Source organism: Suncus etruscus, chromosome 7, assembly GCF_024139225.1.
Source record: "Suncus etruscus isolate mSunEtr1 chromosome 7, mSunEtr1.pri.cur, whole genome shotgun sequence".
Taxonomy (NCBI): domain Eukaryota; kingdom Metazoa; phylum Chordata; class Mammalia; order Eulipotyphla; family Soricidae; genus Suncus; species Suncus etruscus.
Window position 1 is genome coordinate 572,595 of NC_064854.1, and position 25,634 is coordinate 598,228.

At 39.8% G+C, this 25,634-nt stretch overlaps 1 protein-coding gene across 1 annotated transcript in view; it reads right to left on the reverse strand.

Moving 5' to 3' along the window:
* The window catches only part of EGFR (epidermal growth factor receptor), a 229,724-nt gene that overhangs the window by 63,447 nt on the left and 140,643 nt on the right, over nt 1-25,634 (reverse strand). The window contains exons 3-8 of the mRNA XM_049777187.1: nt 23,988-24,174; nt 20,469-20,603; nt 17,135-17,203; nt 15,884-16,002; nt 14,153-14,294; nt 11,319-11,435 (exon numbers count right to left, since the gene is read on the reverse strand). Coding sequence (XP_049633144.1) covers nt 11,319-11,435; nt 14,153-14,294; nt 15,884-16,002; nt 17,135-17,203; nt 20,469-20,603; nt 23,988-24,174 — 769 coding nt within the window. The remainder of the gene's footprint in view (nt 1-11,318; nt 11,436-14,152; nt 14,295-15,883; nt 16,003-17,134; nt 17,204-20,468; nt 20,604-23,987; nt 24,175-25,634) is intronic.

Genomic DNA, 25,634 nt, shown 5'->3' on the forward strand with positions numbered 1-25,634 from the left:
TTTTCTTCGGGTCTCTTTTAGCTGGTACTCTTGGGAATGCAGGATTTGATTGCTTGTAGTGTTTAACTCTGGGAGTATCTCTTTGATGATGTCTTTGACAGTTGATTCTTCCTGGGGATCTCCTACCTGGGTCTCTGGGACTCCAATAATTCTTACGTTGTTTCTGTTGAGTTTATCAAACACTTCTATTTTCATCCATTCACATTCCTTGAGTACTTTTTCCATTGCCTGATCGCTTGTCTTATTTCTTCTGCTGTGCTGAGTTTTTCTGCATCTCATCTTCCACACGTTGATTCTGTCCTCAGCTGCTGTTAACCTGTTGGAGAGGCTATCCACTGAGTTCTTCAGTTGAGCTACCATGTTTTTCAGATCTGTTATTTCATTTTGGAGTTTTCTGATTTCTGTCTTTGTTTTCTGTTCAGATCGATCTATGCTTTATTTGAGTTCTACGGACATCTTCCATATTTGCTTTATTTGAGTTCTACGGACATCTTCCATATTTCTATTCTAAGCTCCTTATCCAAGAGGTTAATCAGATGGTTGGAATTTTTTGGATCATCTGAGCTCTCGTCTCCATTCTCTGTGCATGGTGTTTGCCTGCGAGGTTTCCCCATTGTCAAGCTTGTAGTGTGATTTTTTTCTGCGTGTTGTGGTATGGTTTATTGGTTAGAAAGTGTGTGTGGCTGCTCTACTTCGATTTGTGGCAGCGCTCTTCTGGGGCCTCTAGTGACAATTTTTGGAATTTCGCTTCCCAGGGCTCTGAGGAGAGCTTTAAGAATTCAGGAAAGACAGAGAGGCACAGGACAGAGTTCCCTTCAGGTCCTCAAGGTCCTCAGAAGAAGCACAGCAGGGCGGAGTCTCTGCAGGTAGAGCAATCAGCACTCGCCTGGCAACCCCCACAGCCAGCCAATTCTTTGCCAGGAGTGATTTCTGAGCATAGAGCCAGGAGCAATCCCTCATCAGGGCGGCTCCGATGATGTCAGGCCAGAAGCTGGAAGAGTGGGGCTTTTTCTTTCCTACTAACAGAACCTCAGAACTTGAACCATCTTGTTCCACCTCACAAATTGAGGGAGAAATAATGGAAGGTACCAAGACCAAACAGTTGTATGAACATTAAGTAGAAACAAAAACAATCAGACTTAAACACCAAATCCAAAGTCAATGAGAACAGAATCGCTACCCAATCTACAAGCTAGACACAGAGGGGACCACTTATACTGGCAACCAGATTGCGGGGGGGGGGGTTGTAAAGGAGGGGAATATGGGATGCATGCTGGGAACAGAAATGGAGGGAGAACAACATTGGTGTTGGGAATGCCCTTGATTCAATGTCACTATGTACCTAAAATATTACAGTGAAACATTTGTAATAAAAACACTAATTAATTAATAGTAAAAAAAAAAAAAGGACAAAACAGGGCCGGAGAGATAGCACAGCGGTAGAGTGTTTGCTTGCACACAGCTGACTCAAGATGAATGGTGGTTCGAATCCTAGCATCTCATATGGTCCCCCAAACCTGCTAGGAAAAATTTCTAGGCACAGAGCCAGGAGTAACCTCTGAGCGCGGCCAGGTGTGACCCCAAAACAAATAATAACAACAACAAAACAAAAACCAAAAATGGACAACTAAATATCCAAGTCAAAGGCAACAACAATGGAATTAAGATACCCAAACTTTAACAATCTAAACTTAAAATGGGCCTATTAAATTGGCAGGCTAGGGAACAAAGGGTGGTGGTATGGCATACACTCTGGGAATAGGGTGGAGGGGGGTCAACACTGATAGTGGGATTGGCCCTGAAAACCAACTATGAAGGACTGAAACCCAACTATGAAGGACTTTATAAATCACAAAAGTTTCAATACAATTAAAAAAATGAATCAAAGACCTTGAGATTAAAGCAAAATCTATAAAGTTCATTGAGGAAAACTTAGGCAGAACATCACAAGACTTAGACCTCAAAGGAATCTTCAATGACAGGATGCCAATGGCAAGGGCTATAGAACAAAATATGAGTAAATTGGACTACATCAAACTATAAGTTTCTACAACTAAAAGTTGCAAAAGAAACACAGGTGGGGCTAAAACTAAAAGACAGCTGAGTGGGGGAAAATATTTTCACTCAGCTCATCAGATAAAGGGTTGATATCTAGATTATACAAAGTACTCACAAAATTTAACTCCACAACCCCCCCCCCCCACCAAATCCATCAAAAATAGGGACAGGAAATGAACAGACATTTCTCTGAGGAAGGTGAACAGATGGCCAAGAGGATATAAAATGCTCAGCATCACTTATCATTAGGGAAATCCAAATCAATACAATAATATCATCTTACACCAATAAAGACAACACATATCAAAAATATTGGGAACAATTTATGTTGGCAGGTAGGTGGTGAAAAGAAACTCTCATCTGCTGCTGTTGGTAACGCTGTTGAGTACAACCCCTATGCAAAACAGTAAGGAGGGTGCTCAGTAAACTGAGAATTTATCTGTTGTATGACCTACTTATCCCAGGACAGAAAAACACTGAAAAAACACTGATCCAAAAGGGTGTACACATACATGCTATTTATTGCAGCACTCAGCACATTAGCTAAGAGTTGGAATCAATCTAGATGTACAACAGATGAGTAGACCTTGAAGATGAGGCACATGTATGTAATAGAATAATACATAGCTGTAAGCAACATGGATATAACTGGAAGATATGTTAAATGAGATAAGCCAGCAGAATGATATCACTTATATGTGACATTTAGAATAACTGCATGAAGAAATATAATGGTTTAAATGGGGGTTGAGAACATCGTAGCCCCAGAGTATAGTGAGGAGAAGGAAAGAAACTGAGTGGAGGAAAAGAAACACAAATATATAAGGATGGGGGGCAGGAGCCAAGGGATCTTAAGTGCATTGGTTGTGTCAAGAAAGTACAGAACAAAATATTCAAGTCATAGTAAAAAAGAATAAAACCATGAGACCCAAACTTTAACAACCAAACTTTTCAATGGGCCTATGATGCTGGCAGGCTGGGGGGCAGGAGTGGTGGCAGGGGATGCGCTCTGGGAACATTGGTGGAGGGAGGCTGACACTGCTGGGGAGATTGGTCCTGAAACATGATATGTCTAAAACCCAACTCTATAGAACTTTGTAAATTGCAGTGGTTTAAATAAAAAATTTTAAAAAGATATGGTAAGTACATGAAAAGAAACAAGTAATAAAGAATTCCACTTTGCAGTTTAATTTTCAATTTTTCTTCTAACTATCCTCTGTGTTTACATCATGTGTGGTTAATATTTTGTACTTAACACTTATTATGCTGCAAATATTTGTCATAGTATTAGACTCTTCACGAACATATTTTAATGGCTGTCTGATATTACACCACAAGGAAAACAATAACAACTTTTATTTATTTATTTATTTATTTAATTTTGGTTTGGGGGCCACACCCAGTGACGCTCAAGGGGTTACTCCTGGCTATGCTCTCAGAAATCATCCCTGGCTTGGGGGACCTTATGGGTTGCCAGGGGATCGAACCGAGGTTCGTCCTAGGGCAGCTGTGTGCAAGGCAAATGCCCTACTGCTGTGCCATCACTCTGGCCCAACAATAACAACTTTAATCACACAATTAAAATGCTTTACTTCTACTGTTTTCTTGAGACAAATGCTTTGCTCTGTGTCCTATTGTTATGGTAGTCTCCAATGCCCATTTTTACTCTGAGACCACTTTGGAAGTTAAAGTTCTTTACAATTTCTAATCTCAATTACATTTCTACCCTAACTTCTGTTTATGTCTCTCAGACCTTTTCTGTGGACTCACAGTGCAACTCTTTTTTAAAATAATATCTTTTTCATACTTATTATTATTATATTTATTTATTATATATAATTTTTATTTTTACCATATTGGCTTACATATCTTTCTTTCCACCCCCCCCCCGGCTACATATCTTTCACAATAGTATTTTAGGTGCATGTTAACATTAAATCAGGGGAATTCCCATCAAATCTTTACATTTAAGCACCATGATTACAAACATATTTGTAGTTTGGTTTCATTCATAAAAAGAAAACCCACCTTCAGCAGTGCAACCTTTCCATCACCAATGCCCCCATTTCTTCTTCCCCCACCGCCTGGCTGTATTTGAGACAGGCATTCTATTTCTCTCACTTACTACTAGTTGTTAGTGTAGCTATTTCTCTAACTCTTGGTATGTTTCTTGAGATTTTATCTTTATTTTTGAAGTATACTCATTGAAAAATCTCCTCTGAACTACTTTCCCAAAATTCAAGGAGAGACAGAAAAGTCTGCCTAGCCTGCCAGCACCCTCTGAGAACCATTCTGCTCAGGGGTTCCTTATGTTGATGACAGAAACCTCAACTCAAGCTGTGAGCCATTCTATCAGCTGCAGTGGACCTCCAGGTCCCCTTGTACCTTAGGTGAGCTCACAGTGTGTGACAAATTCAGTGGTCACATTTGTTGATGTTCCAAGTATATGGCTGACATTAGAGAATAGCAGCAAGAAAGCTCTGGGGCAGGTGCCTGCCATAGACTAGTCTAGATGAGTTTTGCATGTAAGAGGACATTCATTCTCTCTTTATCTTTTTTTCTCCCCTTTGGTTTTTCAGTCACACCTGGCAGTGCTCAGGAGTTACTCCTGGATCTGCGCTCAGAAGTTTCTCCTGGCAGGCTCAGGGGACCTTATGGGATGCCGCAATTCGAACCGGGGTTTGTCCTATGTTGGCCACATGCAAGGCAAATGCCTTATTGCTGTGCTATTGCTCTGCCCCCCATATCTTTCTCTTTATGCTTGTTTTAATGGAAATAACTACTTTAGGGTCAATTCAGATGTAAATATGAATGCTTTTTTTACCCAAACACGTAAGATTTATCAATATTTTGTTTTTCTGGCACCTTCTCCTTATTCGATCAGTATAACCTACATTCAAAAAATTCAAAATCAAAGAGTTCAAAGATTCATAGGCCAGGATATAAAGATATAAACTGGGGATGGATAGAAGAGTAGAGCACAATAATTATAGGGGATAAAATATTTGTTAAACACAAGATCAAGAATGTGAAGACAACCTTTGAGTTTCTAAATCCTGCTATCTACCTTCTTTCATCTCCCTCATTGATGTCAGGCATCTCTCCTTGATGTCACTGATGTCAGGCATGCTTATCCCTCCCCTATTACTATCTTCTTTTTTCTGTCTTCTCTGTCAGGAGGTTTCCTGAAGCCAAGGACTCTTGTCTCTTAGGACCCAGTACACCTTACCAAAAAGGTCAAAAAATCAAGATGACATACACCCACCACCACTGATTTTGTTTTTACTTTATTGTTTTAAATATTGAGCCTGGTCAGGATGTTTTTCAGATTTTTCTGTGACTCAGTGTATACCTATATAAAATGGCTCATCACAGTATGTGGCCTCTCAGAAGTGTTGGAAAGATTCAGCAACATGAATTTGGTTACCATTTTCCCTGTGAGAGAAAACAGAGATGTCTAAAGAAGCAAAGGGATGGTTCTTTCCCTTGAGATCATATAGTTTCAGAAAGAACGTGGAATTTGAAGTGGAAAATTTAGGTCAGCAGCTCTTCATGGAAATGTCTCTTCTAGGAGAAAATTATTGGGAACATTAAAAGATTATATAGAGGGGAGTGGTAGAATAAGCATGCACAGCTCCATATAAGGGCTAAGCACTTACACATGAGGAAAATTCATGAACATGTGAACATGTCTGGGATAGTTTCTGAGAAGCAGGCATGCAGAACAGAGACACCTTTTGCATAGAAGATATGATTAATAGTACAGGATATGCTAAGGAGACACTGGAACTGGTGTTACAGGCAAGCTGATTTGCTTACCAGAGCAATAGTAGGAATAAATGACAATAAACAGAACATAATAAAATGTTATGACTTCACATGATACTAATCATTTTTTATTGAGACCAATTTGAATTACAAGTCTTTCACAGTTATATTTAAGATACATAGTGACAGTGAATTAGGGCAATTCCCACCACTTCCTACACTCTTGTTCCTAATATGTTTCCCCTGTCTCCACCCTTAGCCCCCTGGACTGCTAGTGTAACAAGTCATTTTTGTGTATAGCTTGTTGTAGTTTGGGTCTTTTGATTCTATTGTCGTTGACTTTGGGTTGGGTATTTAGGGATGATCTTTTTTTTTTATTTCCACTCAGTGTTCATGAGAGTGAACTCTGGTACTATCCACTGTTTTTTGTTCTCAATTTATGAGGCAGAACAAGCTGATTCATGTTCTATGGTTCTGTTGAAAAAAGAAAAAAGGCAGAGATGAGCCCCTGTCTAGAAGCTATGAATTTAAATTTAAAAGAAGAGAGAAAGATAAAGAAAAAGAAAAACCACACCAAATTAAAAAAAGAAGAAAGAAAAAAATAGGAGGGGGGTTGGTGTGGCAAGTATTTTATTTTGTTTTTGTTGTTTTTCTTTCTTTTTCTCTTTTCCTTCTCTTCTCCTTTTTTTCCTCACCCCTTTCCTTTCTTCTTTTTCAACCCAAGCTATGGTACTATTATATCATAATGCCTACACTGTCAACTTTTTTTCCAGGAAAGGAGCCTCGATGTACAAGACACGGTGGATGATACTACATATGGTAGATTCCACTTATAGTGCCTACTACCATATTACTTAGTGCTCTAGTCATGAAAACTATGTTTATCCTAAAATGCTCAATGCGCAACCTAATGCTGAATGCTTCAGTTAGCAAAGTTCACCTGCCATCCAAGAAGGATCAAGAAATTGGAAAATCTTTCCCTTCTGAGATACTAACCCAATTTCTTTCTTTATTTTTTCAATCTTTATTTCTTTTCTTTTCTTTCTCTTTATTTTTTCTATGCTTTCTCTCCTAAGCCATTTTTCAAATTTATTTATTTATTTTATTTTTTTTTGGTTTCCAAATGCGTTTATTTTGTATTTTAAATGAATTTTTGATTTTCTATTTTGAGATATTTACCACCAATAGTCATGATACACATTCAAGTAAAGCCATTTTAATACATGTTATAAACTAAAAAAATTATATAGATGTTTTAGACTATATTTAACACTGGAGATGTAGTTTTATAGCTTTTATTTGTATATTAATTAAAGATAAACTTGTTATTGCTATTTTTATTTTTGTGCATTATTTATAGATAAACTCTATAACATTTAACTATGAATTATTATAAATAAATATTTTAAACCACAAAAGAATAATCTCATTTGTTTTCTTTGACAGATCTGAATCAATACTATTTTAATACTTGAATTTTATTACTTTTGACCAAGATTCTATAATTTAGGGATATAATTTAAAATGATTAAGAAATACAATTTTAAGAATAAAATTGACACCTAAATTAATATGACATTAGTAAAATATCTTACTTCTGAGGTATAAGATTGCTTTTTTCACACTTTTTCTGAATCATCTGTTCCATTCTATATATATTTTTGGTTAAAATATTTATTTCCTTTTATTTAAACACTGTGATTACAAAGTTGTTCATTATTGTGTTTCAGTCTTATAATGTACATCACCATTCACTCATGAACATTTCCCACCACCAATGTCCCAAACTCTCCTGTCTGCCTCTGGGACTGGCATTTTACTTCTCTGTCTCTCTGTCTCTCTGTCTCTCTGTCTCTCTCTGTCTCTCTCTCTCTGTCTCTCTCTCTCTCTCTTTCTCTCTCTCTCTCTCTCTCTCTCTCTCACTCCACACTATGGTTTGCACTACTGGTAATGAATAAAGCTGTGCCATTCATATCACTTAACTACATTAAACAGAGACAATAGTATCAAATTCTTTGTGGATGGAAATAATAATAAATTTATGCCTGGAAAGACACTATCTCCCCAAAGACACCATGCTCTTTTTTTTTTTTTTTTAGAAGAACGTGTCACTGGTGCTAGGGTCAAGGTTTTTTTTAATTAATATATTTATTTAAACACCTTGATTACAAACATGATTGTGGTTGGCTTTCAATCATGTAAAGAACACCCCCTTCACCGGTGCAACATTCTCATCACCAATGTACCAAATCTCCCTCCTCCCCACCCCACCCTCGCCTGTACTCTAGACAGGCATTTTACTTCCCTCATTCATTCACATTGTTATGATAGTTCTCAATGTTGTTATTTCTCAAATTGCACTCATCACTCTTCATGGTGAGCTTCATGTAGTGAGTTGAACCTTCCAGCCCTTCTCTCTTTTGTCTCTGAAAATTATTGCAAGAATGTCTTTAATTTTTCTTAAAACCCATAGATGAGGGAGACTATTCTGCATCTATCTCTCTCCCTCTGACTTATTTCATTCAGCATAATAGATTCCATGTACATCCATGTATAGGAAAATTTCATGACTTCCTCTCTCCTGACGGCTGCATAATATTCCACTGTGTATATATACCACAGTTTCTTTAGCCATTCATCTGTTGAAGGTCATTTTGATTGTTTCCAGAGTCTGGCTATTGTAAATAGTGCTGCAATAAATATAGGTGTGAGGAAGAAATTTTTGTATTGTATTTTTGTGTTCCTAGGGTATATTCCTTGTCTGTTCTATAATTTAAAGTTAATGATTGAGCATTCAGTAAAGAAATTTTTATGGGGCCGGAGAGATAGCATAAAGGTAAAGCATTAGCCTTGCATGCAGAAGGATGGTGATTCAAATCCCAGCATCCCATATGGTCCCCCGAGCTTGCCAGGACCGATTTCTGAGAACAGAGCCAGGAATGACCCCTGAGCACTGCCAGGTGTGACCCAAAAAACAAAACCAAAACCAAACAAAACAAAAAGAAATTTTTATGACAGAACTATATTTCTTTTATAAATGTCTTTATTTTTCTTAATTCAATTACTTCTTACGCACTCCTACCCATTCCGTAAGGGTCACTCCTACCCATTCCATAGCTCTCTAAAGTCTGTCTATAAGTGGGGGGCATTTGTATGCGTTGGACTCTACTATATTTGCCTAATCCATACTGTAAACAAGCCATGCCTATATTGTAGATAGCTCCTCTCATATATTATCCCTCTCTCCCCCATTCAGAACTTCATCTACCCTCTCACATCTTCAATCCTGACCTGTTATACCTCTCTATTTAACCCTCTGCATCCTCAGTTCTTAAATCATTAGGAACTGAGACAAATCCCCTGCCTCAACAAGCCGCCATTCCCCAGCAACAAACTGTAAACATCACTCCTGCTGACTCATTCAATGCGGCCCTTTTTTTATACTCCCCCCAACATTGACTAGAGCATACTACCAGACTCAGCTCCAGAAGGTCCCCCAACTTGAGGACACTACTGGAACCTGAACTGATGCAAATCATTTCTCAATCTGAAGAAGACCACAGTGTGGGATGAAAATATGCCCTGGATTTCATTCTCTCCAATATTGTCTCAATAGACTAAATGGGATATCTATATTTTCTATGTATGTTTGATTCCTAAACAGCTATACCTCTTAGTATTTCTATTCTCAAATGCAAATTTAACTTCCTTCATCCCTTTTTTCCTTTTAATTCTTATTTATTTATTTATTTATTTTATTTGCTTGTTCTGGTCTGCTTAACATAAAATTTAGAAGAAAAATCTAGCCTAGGATAAAATAGCTCAGGCCAATCTAGGGCACAGAGACTGTATAGTCAGCCTTTTCTACCCCTTAATGCACCAACAATATAATATGGCATCATTCTTCTTTGCATAGGCACACTAAATGGGGACTTTTTTTGTATAGAAATGAGCTCTTATCTACTAAGGATAAGAACTCATAAATTTTATAATACAGGGGCACCTCACACCCTGAACACTTGTCATAGGGACTCAACTTAGACTGCATGAGATTGGACATTGACTTCCAACCCCGAACCCCAGATCCCAAGTTTAGCACTGACACAGTTCTCTGCACCAGCACCAGGAACCAAACTCCTCCTGGCAGAGTCCCTAATACCACTCTGGTACCAACTTTCACCAGGTGCATATGACATCCTGATTTTGAGAAAACAGCATCAACTTAATCTCAGGGCAGGTTCCTCAACCTCATCACCTAATGGTAAGATAAAATCAGAAGACATTTTTCCCTTTGACTTGTGTAAAAACCAAGATCACTAATTACAGAAGACTGACTGCAATAACCATGACTGAGCAGAACTTCTGGAACCATAAAGGAAGACTCTATCCTAGACTTCGTCCTAGGACCTATGCAAAAACCAAGATCGCTAATTACAAAAGACTGACCTTGTCAATCACATCTGAGCAGAGCATTTGTGATTAGCCTTGAGAACCACAACTGAGTAGAACATTTCCTGGCACCACAAAAAAAGAATAAATCATGGGGTTCAACAATGAGTGTGGCCATAGCCTATAGTTGATCAGTGTGTTTCAAGGGTGGAGAAATCCTGTATCTCTTAGGCCAAGTGAATTTCCTTTCTAATTTCCCTAATTACTGTGCCTGTGCAAAAAAAGATACTAATCTTCTTAATAAATTATGCCAGTTAATGTTCAAATTAACACTAAACTTCATTTCTAGCGAATGTAGAAGAAATGACAATAAATGGGAAATGATTGATTTATAACACCATGAAGTCTGACTGCCTTACCTTAAGCTAATTATTAAATTTGTCCACAACAGTCATGGAATAATATCACCATGTCACCTGCTGTGATACTTTGTGTGGGAATCAACGTAGCCTATGCAATGCTACTGCACAAAGGCTAACTGGGCACAATTAAAACAAAAACAACCTCAGAGTTAGACTGCAGACAGACTTTCTGACAAACACCAGGCCTGGATTCTCCACAAATTTCTCTCTTGGAAGAAGAAAACAAGACAGTGCAGAGAGACTGGACGAGAACCAGGATTAATGAGGGCAAAAGAGGGAAACCATAAGATGGGGGGATGGACAGCCAGTGAAATCACTAACCAAGAGGGTTTAGGGTGAAAAGCAGCTCAAATTGAAGTGTGGGGACAGTAGGAAAAGTTTGAATTAAACTGAGGTCTAGAAAACAGCTAAGTCGATGCTGAATGAGAACCTGGAGAATTTAGGTGGCAGCTTAAGGGGTGTTTCAATACTTACAATATTTCTGAGTGTCTGAAATCTCCCAAAGGATATGTGGGAATGAACTGATCTTGAAAAACAAGGCCCAATGTATATAGGACAGATCTAATATCTGAGACTGAAAGGTTTACTCAAATCTCTTCTCTGTGAGAAGGTAGTGAGGCCCAGAGTAGCAGACTCTGACCTGTGCAAAAGTTGAGCCCTCCTCCCAGGCATGTGTCCTACCTTTGTTACAAGGCCCTTCACACTTCTTACACTTGCGCACACCATCTTCTTCCATCTCATAGCTGTCAGAGCTGCAGGCACGAACACAGGAGCCATGGTCTGTCACCACATAGTTCCCTGGGAAGAGACAAAGAAGGTGGCGAAAGAGATCCCAGGTGTTCTGGGTTGCACATGAACAACCTGTGTTCTCCTACTAAAGGGTTGTTGAAAAGGGTCACATCCTCTGCTTTTTAAAGACTTCACTGACAAAAAGCAGATATGTGGGAAACAGTAAAGGAGTTGAGCTTGAGCTTTGATACTTCAACAGATCCTAACTTGAAGAAATAAAGGTATCTCATCACAGGCAGGATATAGATGAAAAAGGATAAAACACCGTGGGTGTTCAGTTGAATGCCTCCTGAGAGGTTGTGTCTTTCTGTAGTCTTTATTACTTAAGGTTACAGCTTAAATATTAAAATATGTCTGTTAATCTAAAGGGGACACTCAGGCTTGATCTATGGCTCTACATGTTTCCAAAAACTACAGGACGCACCTAGACCTAAAACACCCCCCCCCAAAAAAAAAAACAAAAAAAAAACAGCATTCTTCTAATGCAGCTGTTAAAACAGAGGCTGTGGATTCTGATCCCAGAAATATACCTTAGGGACCCCCCCAAAACACAATGTAGAAAAGCCCTCTGCACTCTTCTATTGATTGCAGCACTACTGAGAATAGTTAGAATCTAGAAACAACCTAAGTACCTAAGAATAGATGAGTGGATAAAAAAAACTGTGGCACATGAGCACAATGGAATATTATGCAGCTGTCATGAAATTTGCTTATACCTGGGTGGATTTGGAGATTATTATGCTGAGCAAAATCAGTCAGAGGTAGAGCAATAGACAAAATTATTTCACTCATTTGTGGGATATAAAAAAGATAGATGGTAATAATAATCAAAGACAATAGAGACGAGGGCCAGGAGGACCAGTCCCTGATCGGAAGCTAGTCACAAATAGAGGGGAGTACAGTTAGGGCAGAGAAGAACAATACGACAATGATAGTTGGAAATCATCATTTTGGAAAACTGGGTGCTGAAAGGAGATAAAATGTTATGCATGATACCCCTGTAGTAACAATATTGCAAAACACAGTGTCTAGAAGAAGGAAAGGAAGAGATAGATAGATGATAGATAGACGAAGAGAGAGATATGTCTGCCAGAGAGGCAATTATGGGGTAGGGATGGAGGAGAAAACTGGTGGAAGGAAAACTGGGGACACTGGAGGTGAGAAATGTGCATTGGTGAAGGGATGGGTGTTGTACCTTGTATCACTAAAACTTAATCATGACTATTTTTGTAACTGTGTATCTCATATTATTTATTTATAATAACAAAAGAATTTATTTTATTAAAACAAAAACTGAAGCTGTGTTCATTGCTGTGTTGCTATCTTGCCTCCTTTCAGGTATAAGTTCCCTCTCTTCAGCTAGTGGTGAAACCAAAAGTTTCTGTAGAAATTCTGGTGCAGGGCCCGGAGAGATAGCGCAGCGGCGTTTGCTTGCAAGCAGCCAATCCAGGACCAAAGGTGGTTGGTTCGAATCCCGGTGTCCCATATGGTCCCCCGTGCCTGCCAGGGGCTATTTCTGAGCAGACAGCCAGGAGGAACCCCTGAGCACTGCCGGGTGTGACCCAAAAACTAAAAAAAAAAAAAAAAAAAAAAAAAAAAGAAATTCTGGTGCTTTAATTATATCTCACTCTCTCTAAGCATAGACTTGTTTGTTCTGTGTTAATAGATAGAAATACACATGGAAGTTCCATATGTCTCTCTTTGATTTATCCAAATGAAATTCAAATATATATACTGATTGTTGGTCATGTTTCTTCTGTGATTCTTCTGCTTTTATTTTTAAGGTGCTAAGTGCTTTACTATGGCTTTAATTTTTACTTATTTATTTTTGTTTTTGAAACACCTGGCAGTGTTCAGGGGCTACTTTTGGCTCTGCAGTCAGGAATTACTTTGGCATGTTTGGGGAACCATAAAGGATGCTGAGGATTGAACTTGAGTCAGATAGAGCAAGCACCCTATCCATTGTACTACTTCTCCAACCATTCTATTGGTTTTTAATCTCTACTTACTTAATATACTTATAATCTCTCAAAGATTACACTTGTTATACTTGTGGAAAATTACTCTTTATTTTATCATTTACCATATAATAAATTATTGTAGCTTTTATTTTTGTATCGCATATAAAAATGTTCATGTCATAGGACAATGTCCTTCATGATGTTCTTGAACTGTCTCTTTTTAGTTAAACTCCCCTCTTGCAGATCAAAGCATCTCTAAAGCTCTTTAATCAGACAGCTCTATGCTTTCTCCATGAGGAGATAGAATGCAAATACAAATAAGTAAAACCCAAGACCAAATGATGAAAAGGGCCCAAATAACTCCCCCACTGCAATGTTTCTAAGGGGTAACTTTTGCCAGAATGTTGATTAGTGATAAAGCTAATTCTGTTATCACATGCTAATTTACATCCTCAGTGTGCTCACTAGTACAAGAGCTAAAGAGTAAAATGGCCCACAGACTGGTTTCTGTGTCCTTTAGGCGACTACTTCATACAGTCATAGCTGTACCCAGTGCTAGGCATGGATCTAGCCACTGTGGACAGGCATAAGACTGACTGTACACATGACCCCTTTCCTGTGTGGTTCTGATTGACCCAGCTACTTATTTGTCAAGGAGATGAATCCAGAGAGTACCCAAGATAAGGGGGACTACAGCATCATGTGGCAGACACAACAGGAAACAGAAACCTGACAGATGAAAGGTCTTCCCAGTGGGGGACTCACGAGGGCATTTCTTCACACAGGTGGCACCAAAGCTGTACTTCCCCTCTGGGTTGACATCCATCTGGTACGTGGTGGGATTGTAGACCATGAGCTGTGGGCAGGTGTCCTTGCATGTCGCTTCATCCCGGAATCTGCGGCAGGCCTGACAGGGATACAAGATGGGTCCAGGTGGGCAAGGACAGGCACTGCTTTGGTGCTATTCTGACACTCCATGTCAACTGCTGGCCTGGGTGCTTGGCTAGAGCAGAAAAATCTAGCAAGAGATCTATTTCCATGGTATGGGGAAGACCATTACTTTATAAGCAGAGTTTTTCTGACAGTTATTGATAGTTTAAGATGAGGGTACAATATAACATTTTAGTAAGTAATAAAATAATGAAAGTGTTCTTATATCAGGACAGAAACTATGAACCCATCTTCCCTGATAAAATACAAATCTTAGAATTTCTTGCCAAACCACCAATTACCTTAGTGAGGAATCTATGTCAAGAGGAAATATCAGAGCAAATATGGACATGGCCTTGATCAAAGGCTTCATGCTGTGCAAGAGGGTTCCCTGGGGGTGACTCCAGGCTCTGTAATCTAAAACCTTCTTCTTGAAACCAAAGTCTTTTAGAGTCCACCTTAGGAAATCCTTTTGCATAGCACCCCAAAGGTGTTCTGGTAGTCCTGATTCTAGAACTCAGTATTCCCAATTTGTCATCTCTAGGACTTCCAGGGGTCTCATGTTTTGTGACACGACCCTTAAGTGGAACCAAAAACAATGAGGTTTTGATCACTGACCTATAGAGTAATGGGACAATAGGGGCCCTGAAAGTTCAGGAGGCCTTCAAGGAGAAGTACAAACAACAAAGATTGTAGGATCAAAAGACACACATGTAGTTCCAGCTGTGCCCCAAAGTCTGTGTGATACAGATGGGATTTCTGACAGCTTTTAGGGACCTTTATATGTTAACTTTGTCTGTATAATGTGAAATACTAACAAACATTAGGAAGTCTCTGTCAGACACTATAATCACCCATGACAAACCACACAAATATAGTTTGTATGTAATTAGCTCTCACGCCCTGTCAGGGTCTTGGATACATGTCCTCTATGGCCCCCATGGGCTCCCTGGATATTTCAAGGGAGGTGTAGGTGAAAAATAACATAAACAGGGGCCTTATCATAAGACTAGGGGGAAACTGGTAGGACAGAGGTGTTATAGGAAGAAAAATTGTCATGGGGGAGCCAGGGTCAGAACTCCTGTGGAAAAAGGTTAACTTAGACCAAGGGTGGAGAAATGCTGATTTAGATCACGCCACAGAAAGATGTTTTAATGATACACTGTTGTTGAATAAAGAGATTAGGGCAGGAAGGTGAGATAGTTTTCCTAAGGTCACAAAGTCAATGGTGAAGACAGGATCATAAAAGTTGTGGCTGGGGCCCAGAGAGATAGCACAGCGGCGTTTGCCTTGCAAGCAGCCCATCCAGGACCAAAGGTGGTTGGTTTGAATCCCAGTGTCCCATATGGTCCCTCGTGCCTGCCAGGAGCTATTTCTGAGCAGACAGCCAGGAGTAACCCCTGAGCACCGCCGGGTGTGGCCCAAAAACCAAAAACAAAAAGTTGTGGCTGACATGGGAAGCATCAGCATCTATCACTAAAAATGCCACTGGATGAATTTCCCTCATGGAGACCTTCACTATCCCACAGCAAGGCTTGTTCAGGGCGTGGACCGGAGCCATCTTACCAGGCAGTCACTTTCACGGGGTCCCGTGCAGCCAGCGGCACATTGGTTGTGGCAACAGTCACTGGGAGACTTGCCACGGCAGCGCCCTGAACATTGTTGGGCGCAGATGATTTTGGTCACTGAAAAGGAACAGAGATGATGGTGAGGTGAAGAGTGGGATAGGAGGAAGGCTTGTCCACAGTGGATGGAAAATGCAAACACGGAGCCAGAGTGACAGTACAGAGGTTTGCTTGCATTGCATGCACAAGACCTGGGTTCAATCCCTGATGGTGTGGGGACTCGCTAGGAGTAATTATTGAATTCAGAGTCAGGAGTGACTCCTGAGCACTGCTGGGTGTGCCCAAAACTAACAAAGGACAATAACACCAGAACCAAAGGATGAATTTTGTGTGTCTCCAGCTTATTGATGTTTCTAAACATCAATCTGACAATGGAATTAAATCATATGATGCAATTCTAATCACATTTCTTTTCTTGCCCCTCTTTATTATTAATATCATCATCATCATCATCATTGTTTTGGACCACACTCAGCAGCGCTCAGGGGTTACTCCTGATTTTGTGCTAAGAACTTGCTCCTGGCAGGCTGGGGGGAACCATATGGGATGCTGGGAACCGAACCCAGGTTGGCTTCATGCAATGCAAATGCCATACTCACTGTACTATCTATCGCTCAGGCCTTTGGCCTCTTTATTTTTAACCATGTAGGAGAATGAACCAGCTTGAGTGCAGACTTTTAAACCTGCTAAGTCATGAGGCATGTGCTAGAACATATTTTGGTTCATATAGAAGTTTTCTTCCAGGAAGGAGTGTTAAAAGTACAGTCACGTCATGATAAAATTGAAGAGCTATCTATCCCCTCCCCAGGATCCTACAGTGGGATTCCTGCAGGAAAACCCCTCCGTAAAAACACTGGTCAAGTTTCTATAGAGGTGAGTACCCAAGGAACAGCAAGAAAGGGAAACAAAATAGGAGATGGAAGAACTCTGTAAGTTCCTTTAGTCAGGGAAATCTAAGGCTGCATAGTTCAGAGAAAGTGGTTGGTACCTAAGAGCCGACTGTCACTTAGGACAGGGCCCCAAACAGCCCATGTAAACGAGCCCACACAGTAAATTTGCCAGGCTGTCACTCACATGGTTGCTAACTTTTGGCCCCCAAATTAATGCCCTTTGGGATCTTCAAGGGGAAAACACAATAGGATAAGAGCACATGGAGGTGGGGCACATGCTAGAGTTCTATTCACTAACTTACAGTTCTGACATTTTTCCTTTCCTGAACCCCAGCAGCTTCCATTGGGACAACTGGGATCACACTTCTGGCCTAAAAAGTAGAAGTAATAATTAAATTCATATCTATAAATGAGCAAACAAAAAGAAAGAGAATACATATCAAGAAGCTGGTGCTGCTTTTATAAAGGCCCTGAGCAGTGCACAAGCTAGAAAGAAGTAACTGTCAAAGTTGTTTTATGGTTTGTTGGTTTGTCACCTAATTGAAAAGAGTGTTATAAGAAAAAGGATCCAACTATGTCCTGATTCTATTTATATTCCACCTCTGGGAATTAAGACAAAGAGAAATTCCTGACCTGCTTCAAAAGATTAAACCCCAGGCTCAAGATATAGAATTCAAGTTTGCTTAGGCTCAAAGATGTTTCCAGCTTCTCCACTGATGTATCTGGGGTCAATCACTTCATTCTCCTGTGCAGTGTTGAATAGCTGACTGGGTGAATCACTCTGAAGGGACTGTGCTGACAGTCACTCATGGTAAATCTGGACTCCTGAGACTGAAAGTCAGACAGCAGGCCACGCACCAGGGATGAAATACTATGTATCATACTGCCGGATACTTCGGTCTCAGAGTTGATCACACTGACAGGTATCTAGAACCTCAGCAATTAAGTTCTAAGAAATTTCTGGAAATAATTTCACCCGGGCAATCAAATTTTGTAGTTTTTATAAATGGTCTTCTTAATCTTGTGAGTTGTGTGCTCATCAACATTGAGAAATCTGAAGACCAAACTGACTATTTGTGAACAGATAAAAAGGGTGACTATCAGATTTGTTTAAAAGACATTGCAAAGACACAATCAACAAAAGGATTTGATGATAGGCCTCCAGCGTCTCCCCCAGTCAGGAATCACTCAAATATCTGGGAGAATGTGGACATCAAATGAAAGAGATAAAGGTTTCTGGTTCAGATGATAGCTGAACTGGAACACTAAAATATTCCTGATAGTTTTTATGAGGATAAGGAAGTGGTGGAGGAAAGAAACTGAGTAAAGAAGCACAAGTAATAAATATAGAAGTTTTAAAAGTAGCTTTGTCTGAATATGTTATTTTTATTTTTTGGTCCTATACTTCCTCATATTTTTAAAATTTCTAGTTCTTATCAGAATCCTTTATTGCTCCTGACAACTCCACCTCCTCTACAGTAGAAACTTAGACATTAGAAAAGGCAAGATTCATGCGCTATTAATCCATTTTCACTCTTACTACAATATAGAATAGCATTTTACTTTATTTCTCAGTCATCTTTGAGTGTCTGAGGTAAAATGAAGGGCCCCAAGTAATTTTTAATTGTAAGCTTCACTTTTTATTAGTTTAAAATAGAAAAAATATTAACCCGTTTCAAGGCAATCAGATAGAGTACAATAGTTTATTGTTATTAATATTTTTCAATTGTTCATTATGCTTTATAGTTATGACTTTTTCATCTTGATATTATAAATATTTGTCACTGCATCTAACTAGTATTACACATATACTCAACTTTTTTTTAATTTTTATTTTGACCAATGTGGATTAAAAATCTTTCACAGTAATTTTTTAGGTCATAGTAACATTGAATCAGAGGCATTCCCACCACCAACGTTGTCCTTCCTCCACCCCTGTTCCCAGCATGCATTCCCTTTTTAAGATATAATATTTGAATTTGATTAGTACGGTGTGTAAGAAATGTGTAATGGATTGATTTTAATTACTATTTCAATCCCAGCTCTAATTCTAAGTGACAGCAACAATAATATTACATTGTATACACTGGCAATTTTTCTAAGTACTGAATAACTTTGTCCATTAAAATAGCATTTGTCAACTTTTTTCCAGCTGTGCCTCTTGTTGATCTTGTTTTCTCCGTGTAGACCTCCCCCATTACCAAGTTCCACCCCATGGCCCCTAAGTCAGTTCATAGCCCCTTATTTACTTGATTTCTGCCTGGAATTTTCACAGGAAAATCCTAAGATCCAGCTTGAGAAATGTTGCATTTAAACACTTAACCCTGTTTTTGAGATTTAGTCAAAAAACAATAAATGAGACTAGATTTCCTTCAAGAAGACTTGAATAACCTGAAAACCCCTTCCAGGGGGTGAATTCTCTTTCATCAAGTCAGGTGTGTCCTGAATGTCTCTAGCCAGGGAATGCTAGAAAAGAGTAGGTAGAGGGGTGTGGTGATTTTATAATTTCCAATGTGACAAGATAAAGGCAATAAATATTGTTAAAATTTTGGGGGCTTCCGCATAGCTGTGTTCAGGGTTTCTCTTGGCTTTGCATTTAGTGGTCACTCCTGGTGGTGGTAAGAGATTGAACTCAGGTCAGTTACATGCAAAGAAATACTATCTCTCCAGTCCCTCAGCTAATTCATTACACAAATTCTTTTAATGTTCTTTCACTTTATATTTAACTCCAAGCAGCTAAATTATTCCGGGGCAAGTGTTGAGTCTTGAATTCTTCCTTTATTTGCTTGAACTGTTATTTCTTTGTGGGCATTTGATTTATTGGGTTTATTCCTATCTACACACAAATGTAAAAAAGCCAGTCATAAAGGACAATCACTGACTACTCATAAAGTCCCCAGAGAGGTCACACTCACAGAAGCAGAAAGTGGTTGCCAGGAGCTGAGTGAGAGAGCAGGAAGTGATTGTCAAATGAGTGAGAAAGAATCTCAGGTTGGGATGATGAAAACTTCTGACAATGGCTACACAACAAAGTCAGTGTAGTTAATGGTGCTGAGCTGCATACTGTGAAGAATTGGAGCTGGTGATGACTTCTTACTTTAAGAGACTAATAGACCGGGAACTCAGGAAGGGGAAGCTGAGTGGATCTTGGTCACTAAAAGCAGCTATTTAAAAGCTCTGAGTTTTCCACAGACAGATCCAGTGCAAGGACTGATCGGTGCTTCCACTCCCAATGAATCGCAGGAACCATTGGCCAAGGGCACTGGAGGAAATCTCGACAAACTGGCCAGTTTTGATAATGACTGCCATCGTGCGAGAAGTCCCAGCTCATCATAGAAAGGCAGTCTAGTCTGATCATAATGCTGGCAGACTGGTACGACCCCAAATTCAAGAGAGGAGTAAGCCAGAAGAACATCAAGCCCCCTGTCTAGTCTTGTGCGAGTTGGATGGAGAGTCCTGGGTGCTTCTCAACTGCTTGGCTGTTCTGTCTTCTGGATGAGAACCATGACCCAAAAGTGTTTTACTTTGGGGCAGACAACTTGACATTTTCTCTTCCTTTTCTTTTCTCCACACACCCCACATTGTTTGCTCGCCCCACTTAGGCACTGGGTGAGAGGGACACTGAAGAGCACTTACATTTACCCAGCTGGTTCTGAAAGTCCAAGGTCATGTTGCTCAGAAAGCTGTCATCAACGATGTCCCGCCACTGGATCGTATCCACGTAGCAAAGGGCAGGGTTGTTGCTGAATCGTACAGCACCTTGTAGAATTTCTACAGGAGAAAGGAAGCCAAGTGAGCAAACTTTTTTTGGGTTTTGGGCCACATCTGGTGACACTCAGGGTTACTCCCGGCTCTGGCGCTCAGAAATCGCTCTTGGCTTGGGGGACCATACAGGACTCTGGGGTATCAAACCGCAGTTCATCCTAGGTCAGCACATGCAAGGCAAATGCCCTACCGCTTGCGCCACTGCTCCAGCCCAAACTTCTGCTTCTTTGAACTCTCTTCAAGCATGTGTATATATACTCATATTCTACATTCTGCAAAAAGTACCAGAAAAAAAGCCCCTTAGATTTTCAGTGGTAGCAGGTGAAAATCGAGTCAATGACATCACAGAAAAACTAGGATTTTCTGTGAATTGTAGCTTTGGAGAATGAGAACATATAAAAATATGGGAAGGATTAACATAGTGCTAGGGCACAGCAGGAAGGGTGAGTGCACAGGACCTGGTGAGTGGGTAGCTTCAGAGAGGCTGAACACAGAACTAAAGGACAGATCACAATGTAACAAGGTCTTATAGTAAAGGAAGGATAGACAGCCAAGCATCAGAGGTAGGAAGGCTGTCAGTGCCTCAGAACATTTCATGGTACAAAAGGTATCACCATGTAGCAAGTGGAAAGAATCTATGTGTGACAGAGATGGCATAAACGCTGGGAAGGCAAAGATGTAATTGATTCTACAACTATTTCAAAATTAGAAACCATGGGACATGAAAAATCAGAGGTGATACAAAAATGTAAGCCTGAGAAAAAAGTATGCCACATCAGTGACATTAAATAAAACCTGGAATGGATGGCTTAGAGAATCAAAATACTGTTATGAATAGTGAGGGTTTTCAAAAAAGATGACCTCTGTTGGTTTCATACAGCAAACTAATATCATTAGAAGGCCATAATATAGGACAAGACTGGGTATGTACTGGCTGGTTTGTACATGGAATGTTGGTTGATCCTCACAATGATTCAATGACTATCTGGTGTCAGTGTAGATGTGTTAGTGACATTCAGAACCCCAAAGGAGTGGATGACATGTATTGAAGCACAATGTTAAAAGGCCAGTTCTCTGAAAGGATCTCTGAGGCTGTGGACAGGATGACATTCCTTATAATGTTGTTGCTAGAATGGAGAGCTCTTCAGGCCTTGCAGACAGAGGGCAGGTGCAAAGGTCCAGAATAACAGTGCAAAGGTCCAGTGAAGTTTCTTCAAAGAATGGCAAAGAGTCATGAGAGGCAGGTTAGTAGGTTAGAATGGGCCGACTTGTGAAGGTCTGGATGTGAAGTCCAAGGACAGCAGGATAATAAAGGAAAGAGGTTTACTTGGGAAGGGCCCAGAGTCAAGTGGCTAAAACTCTGCTGAGAACTGGAATGGAGAAAAGGGATATGGGGCTAAAGTAATGTGAACAATTGGCCTGGTTGCTCAGAAATGGAAAGTGAGCAGGAATCTGGGGTTATCTAAAAAACACCCACAATTCGCAACGATAAGAAAGGAGGTGGCAGAATTGAGGGTGGGGTCTAATGCCTCTGCCTCGTGCTAAGCAGACAAAAAGCACTTCAGACCACTATCACTGTATTTTTTATGTGTTGGTATTAAATCCAGGATTTCAAGCATGCAAGGCAAGTGCTTTGCTGATAAGCCATGTATCTACCTGGCCCTGTCCTTTTTTTTTTTTTTTTCATTTTCAATGACTTCTCTTTGTGAAAACAGTAGGTCAACTATTAATCAGAACATTTAATTAACATCAAATGGCCAACACTTAATAATTATGTAATAAAGGCAGGCAAGCTGGATTTCTACAACTTCAATACCAACACTAGACATCATGCTACAAGGAGAAATGATCTTTAAGAAGTTTATCTAAAAAAATAAAAAAGAAGTTTATCTGATTTAGTTAATTACTCAGCACCCTGGGGAGGGTGTTCCCAATTGTTATCCCCGATTTTGAAGGTGAGGAAACATATGTAAAAAGTGCTCTAGGGGTTGGCTGGTCAGAAATGGAGCCAGGACTGGCTGTAGATGTTCCCTTCATCTGCCTATAGACAGGTTTGCAATTGGAAGTGGGGATCAGGTAACTTCCTCTGAGGTAACCCTGTATTAATAGAAAAAAAGAATCATGCTCTCAGAGTACGGGAGAGGGTGGGAATCATTTTTTGAGGAGGGACACCCAATTGTGCTTGGGTTATTCCTGTCTCTGTGCTCAGGAGTGACAGTAGGTGGTTCTGGGAATTCAAACCAGGCTCATGGCCACTGCAGCTGCCTGCAAGGCAATTGTCTTTTCTTCTATATTGTCTCTCTTTTGACCCTTTTCTGACACTCCTAACCAGAAGAGCACACAAGAAGTAGGTGTGGGGGCAGAGATTTGGTGACACTTGGTGGCACTTTTCACTCATGTGAGACCTACATACAATTACTCATACCCTCTCTTTCTTTGTAAAGTGCAAACTTTTATTGGAAAGAAGGTCGTGAACATTCAGTGAGGTTGCAGTCTGGTAATCTAGCACCTCAACTGAAAGAGTTCAAAGGCACAATACACAAAAATTATCATGGTTTTCAAAATTCAAAGTCTAGCCTTTTCTATCTTTTTTTTTATAATAATATCTTTATTTAGGGGCCGGTGAGATAGCATGGAGGTAAGGTGTTTGCCTTCCAAATGCAAAAGGATGGTGGTTCAAATTCCAGCATTATCCCATATGGTCCCCCGAGCCTTCCAGGGGCAATTCTGAGCATAGAGCCAGGAGTAACCCCTGAGCACTGCCCAATGTGACCAAAAAAAAAAAAAAGAAAATCTTTATTTAAGCACCATGATTACAAACATGTTTATAGTTGGGTTTCAGTTATAGAAAAGAACACCCCCCTTCACGAGTGCCACCTTCCCACCACCAAAGCTCCCATTTCTCTCTTCCCCCAGCCTCTGTCTGTATTCAAGACAGGCATTCTATTTCTTCTCACAAGACCCTTATAAGTATACTACTAACAGGAGTTCTAATTTCTCTAATTGTATTCCCCATCCATAATGCTGCATATTATAAGATTCCTTCAGTGACCTTATATAAAGGGAGTGACAGTTAATCTCATTCCTTCTTCCAAAGGTCCAGGTTATAAAATTACAAGTTTATTCACATTCTGGGAAGAGCCTAGAGAGTCTCTTCCTAGCACCCTTGCCATTTCTTCCAACTCTCTGGCTATGTTTTAAGAGCATAGATAAACTGGCACTGGCTCACTCTTTTTCTTCCTGTCCTCTATGTTCATTGTAATTCTACTGATGTATCTTACAGCTGCACACAACGGGTGCATATTTGATAAAGCAATGAATGGTATTAATAGATGGTTTTACTACATCATCAATGCTTTTAAGCACACACAAGCCAGAGCCTGGTCTTACCCTGTAGGTTCGTCAGGGGCAGCTCCTGTAAGCCAGTCTTGTTGTCTACATAGTAGTTGGACAAGACTGATAAGGCATGGGTGTTTTCATAAAGTACATTTCCCCTGATGATCTGCAGGTTCTCCAAGGGTATCTTCTCCACAGTGTTGAGTGCGATGAGCACATAGCCAGCTACTTCCTGGATGGTCTAGGAAGTAAAAGACGAATATGATAATTTTCTATGATGGGTCTGAGTATCCAGCACACCTCACACTTTGGTACACAAGTGACTGAAAAGCACACAAATAGTAGTGGATATGTCAGGATTTAAATTATTCCCAGCACATGTCTGCTTTCTGAACTTTAGGCAACAATAAAGAATGAGGTGTTATATTTATAAATTCTGTAGCTTGTATTTTGCTTGGTGCTCAGTATACTAAGATTAAGGTAAATATTTTACTGAATTATTATGCATTGATCTTGCTTATTATGCATAGGTCTTGCATGCTTTCTTGTTTGAAGGAAGAAAACAGGAAGGAAGACTAAAAGAAACCCTTAAAAATGTTCTTCAAGATTAAAGTTCTAATTATCAACAGAGCTTCTGAGCTGGCTCTTCCCACTCACCAAAGACTACTCTAAGATATTAAGGAGGTTTGTAATATGCTTCTCAAACTCTTCAAGCTGGAAATTAGAGTGGGAGTATTTAAACCAAATAAATAGGCAAATTCCACATAGCAGAACGTTTTTTCCTAATTTATTTTATTTTTTGTAGTGCTGGGGACTCTAACTCAAGGTATTACACATGTAAGACAGGTGCTATTCAAGTGAGCTATTTCCCAGGCTCAGGGTTTTATGCTCAGCCTTTTTTCCTTGGTGGGGGTGGGGGTCAGATTACATGGAGCAGTGGTGCTTAAGGAACAGTGGTACTTAAGGAACACTTCCAGCAACACTTAACATATGGTGCTGAGGATTGAACACCAGGCCTTCTTAACACAAAACTTGGATTCTAGTACACTGAACCTTCTCTATAGCTCATCAGGACCTTTTGAAAAGACCTGGATGAGGGACTGCAATGTGGTACAGAGGGAAGGCCTAGATAACCCTTGACCCCAGAGTTCAGGGGGAAAGAAAGAAATGGGCAGGCAGGTGGGTAGGGAGAAGATGAGAAAGGGAAGTAATGGGTGCAGGGAGGGAAAGGGATAGGAACTTCAGTTCTACTGATGATGTGGCAGAGTATATTCTAAGCACAGACTCAACCCTGAAACACGAGACCTCGTGTTTTTTGTAAATGTAGATCCTAATTTTATAATGCACCTTTCAAGGTACATTATAGGGTGAGTAGGAGGTGGAGTGGGGAGAGCTGGTATGGGGACACTGGTCAAGGAAATTGATACAGGTAATGGGATTGGTATGAAAAAAAATATTATGGGCCTAACATTCAACTATCAATAACTTCATCAATTATGATTCTTTAATTTAAAAAATTTAAAGAAATTAATAGAGCCAGTATAACTAGCATTTTGAAACAGCTTGTAAAAGATTAACTAACACCAGTGTTGGATGGTGGTCGAATGCCCCTGTATTTTTATTTTTTTTTATTATATTCTTCTAGAGCTATAAGTCGATACTGACTGGTAAAGTGAACTTCTCATATAACTCCCATTTAGA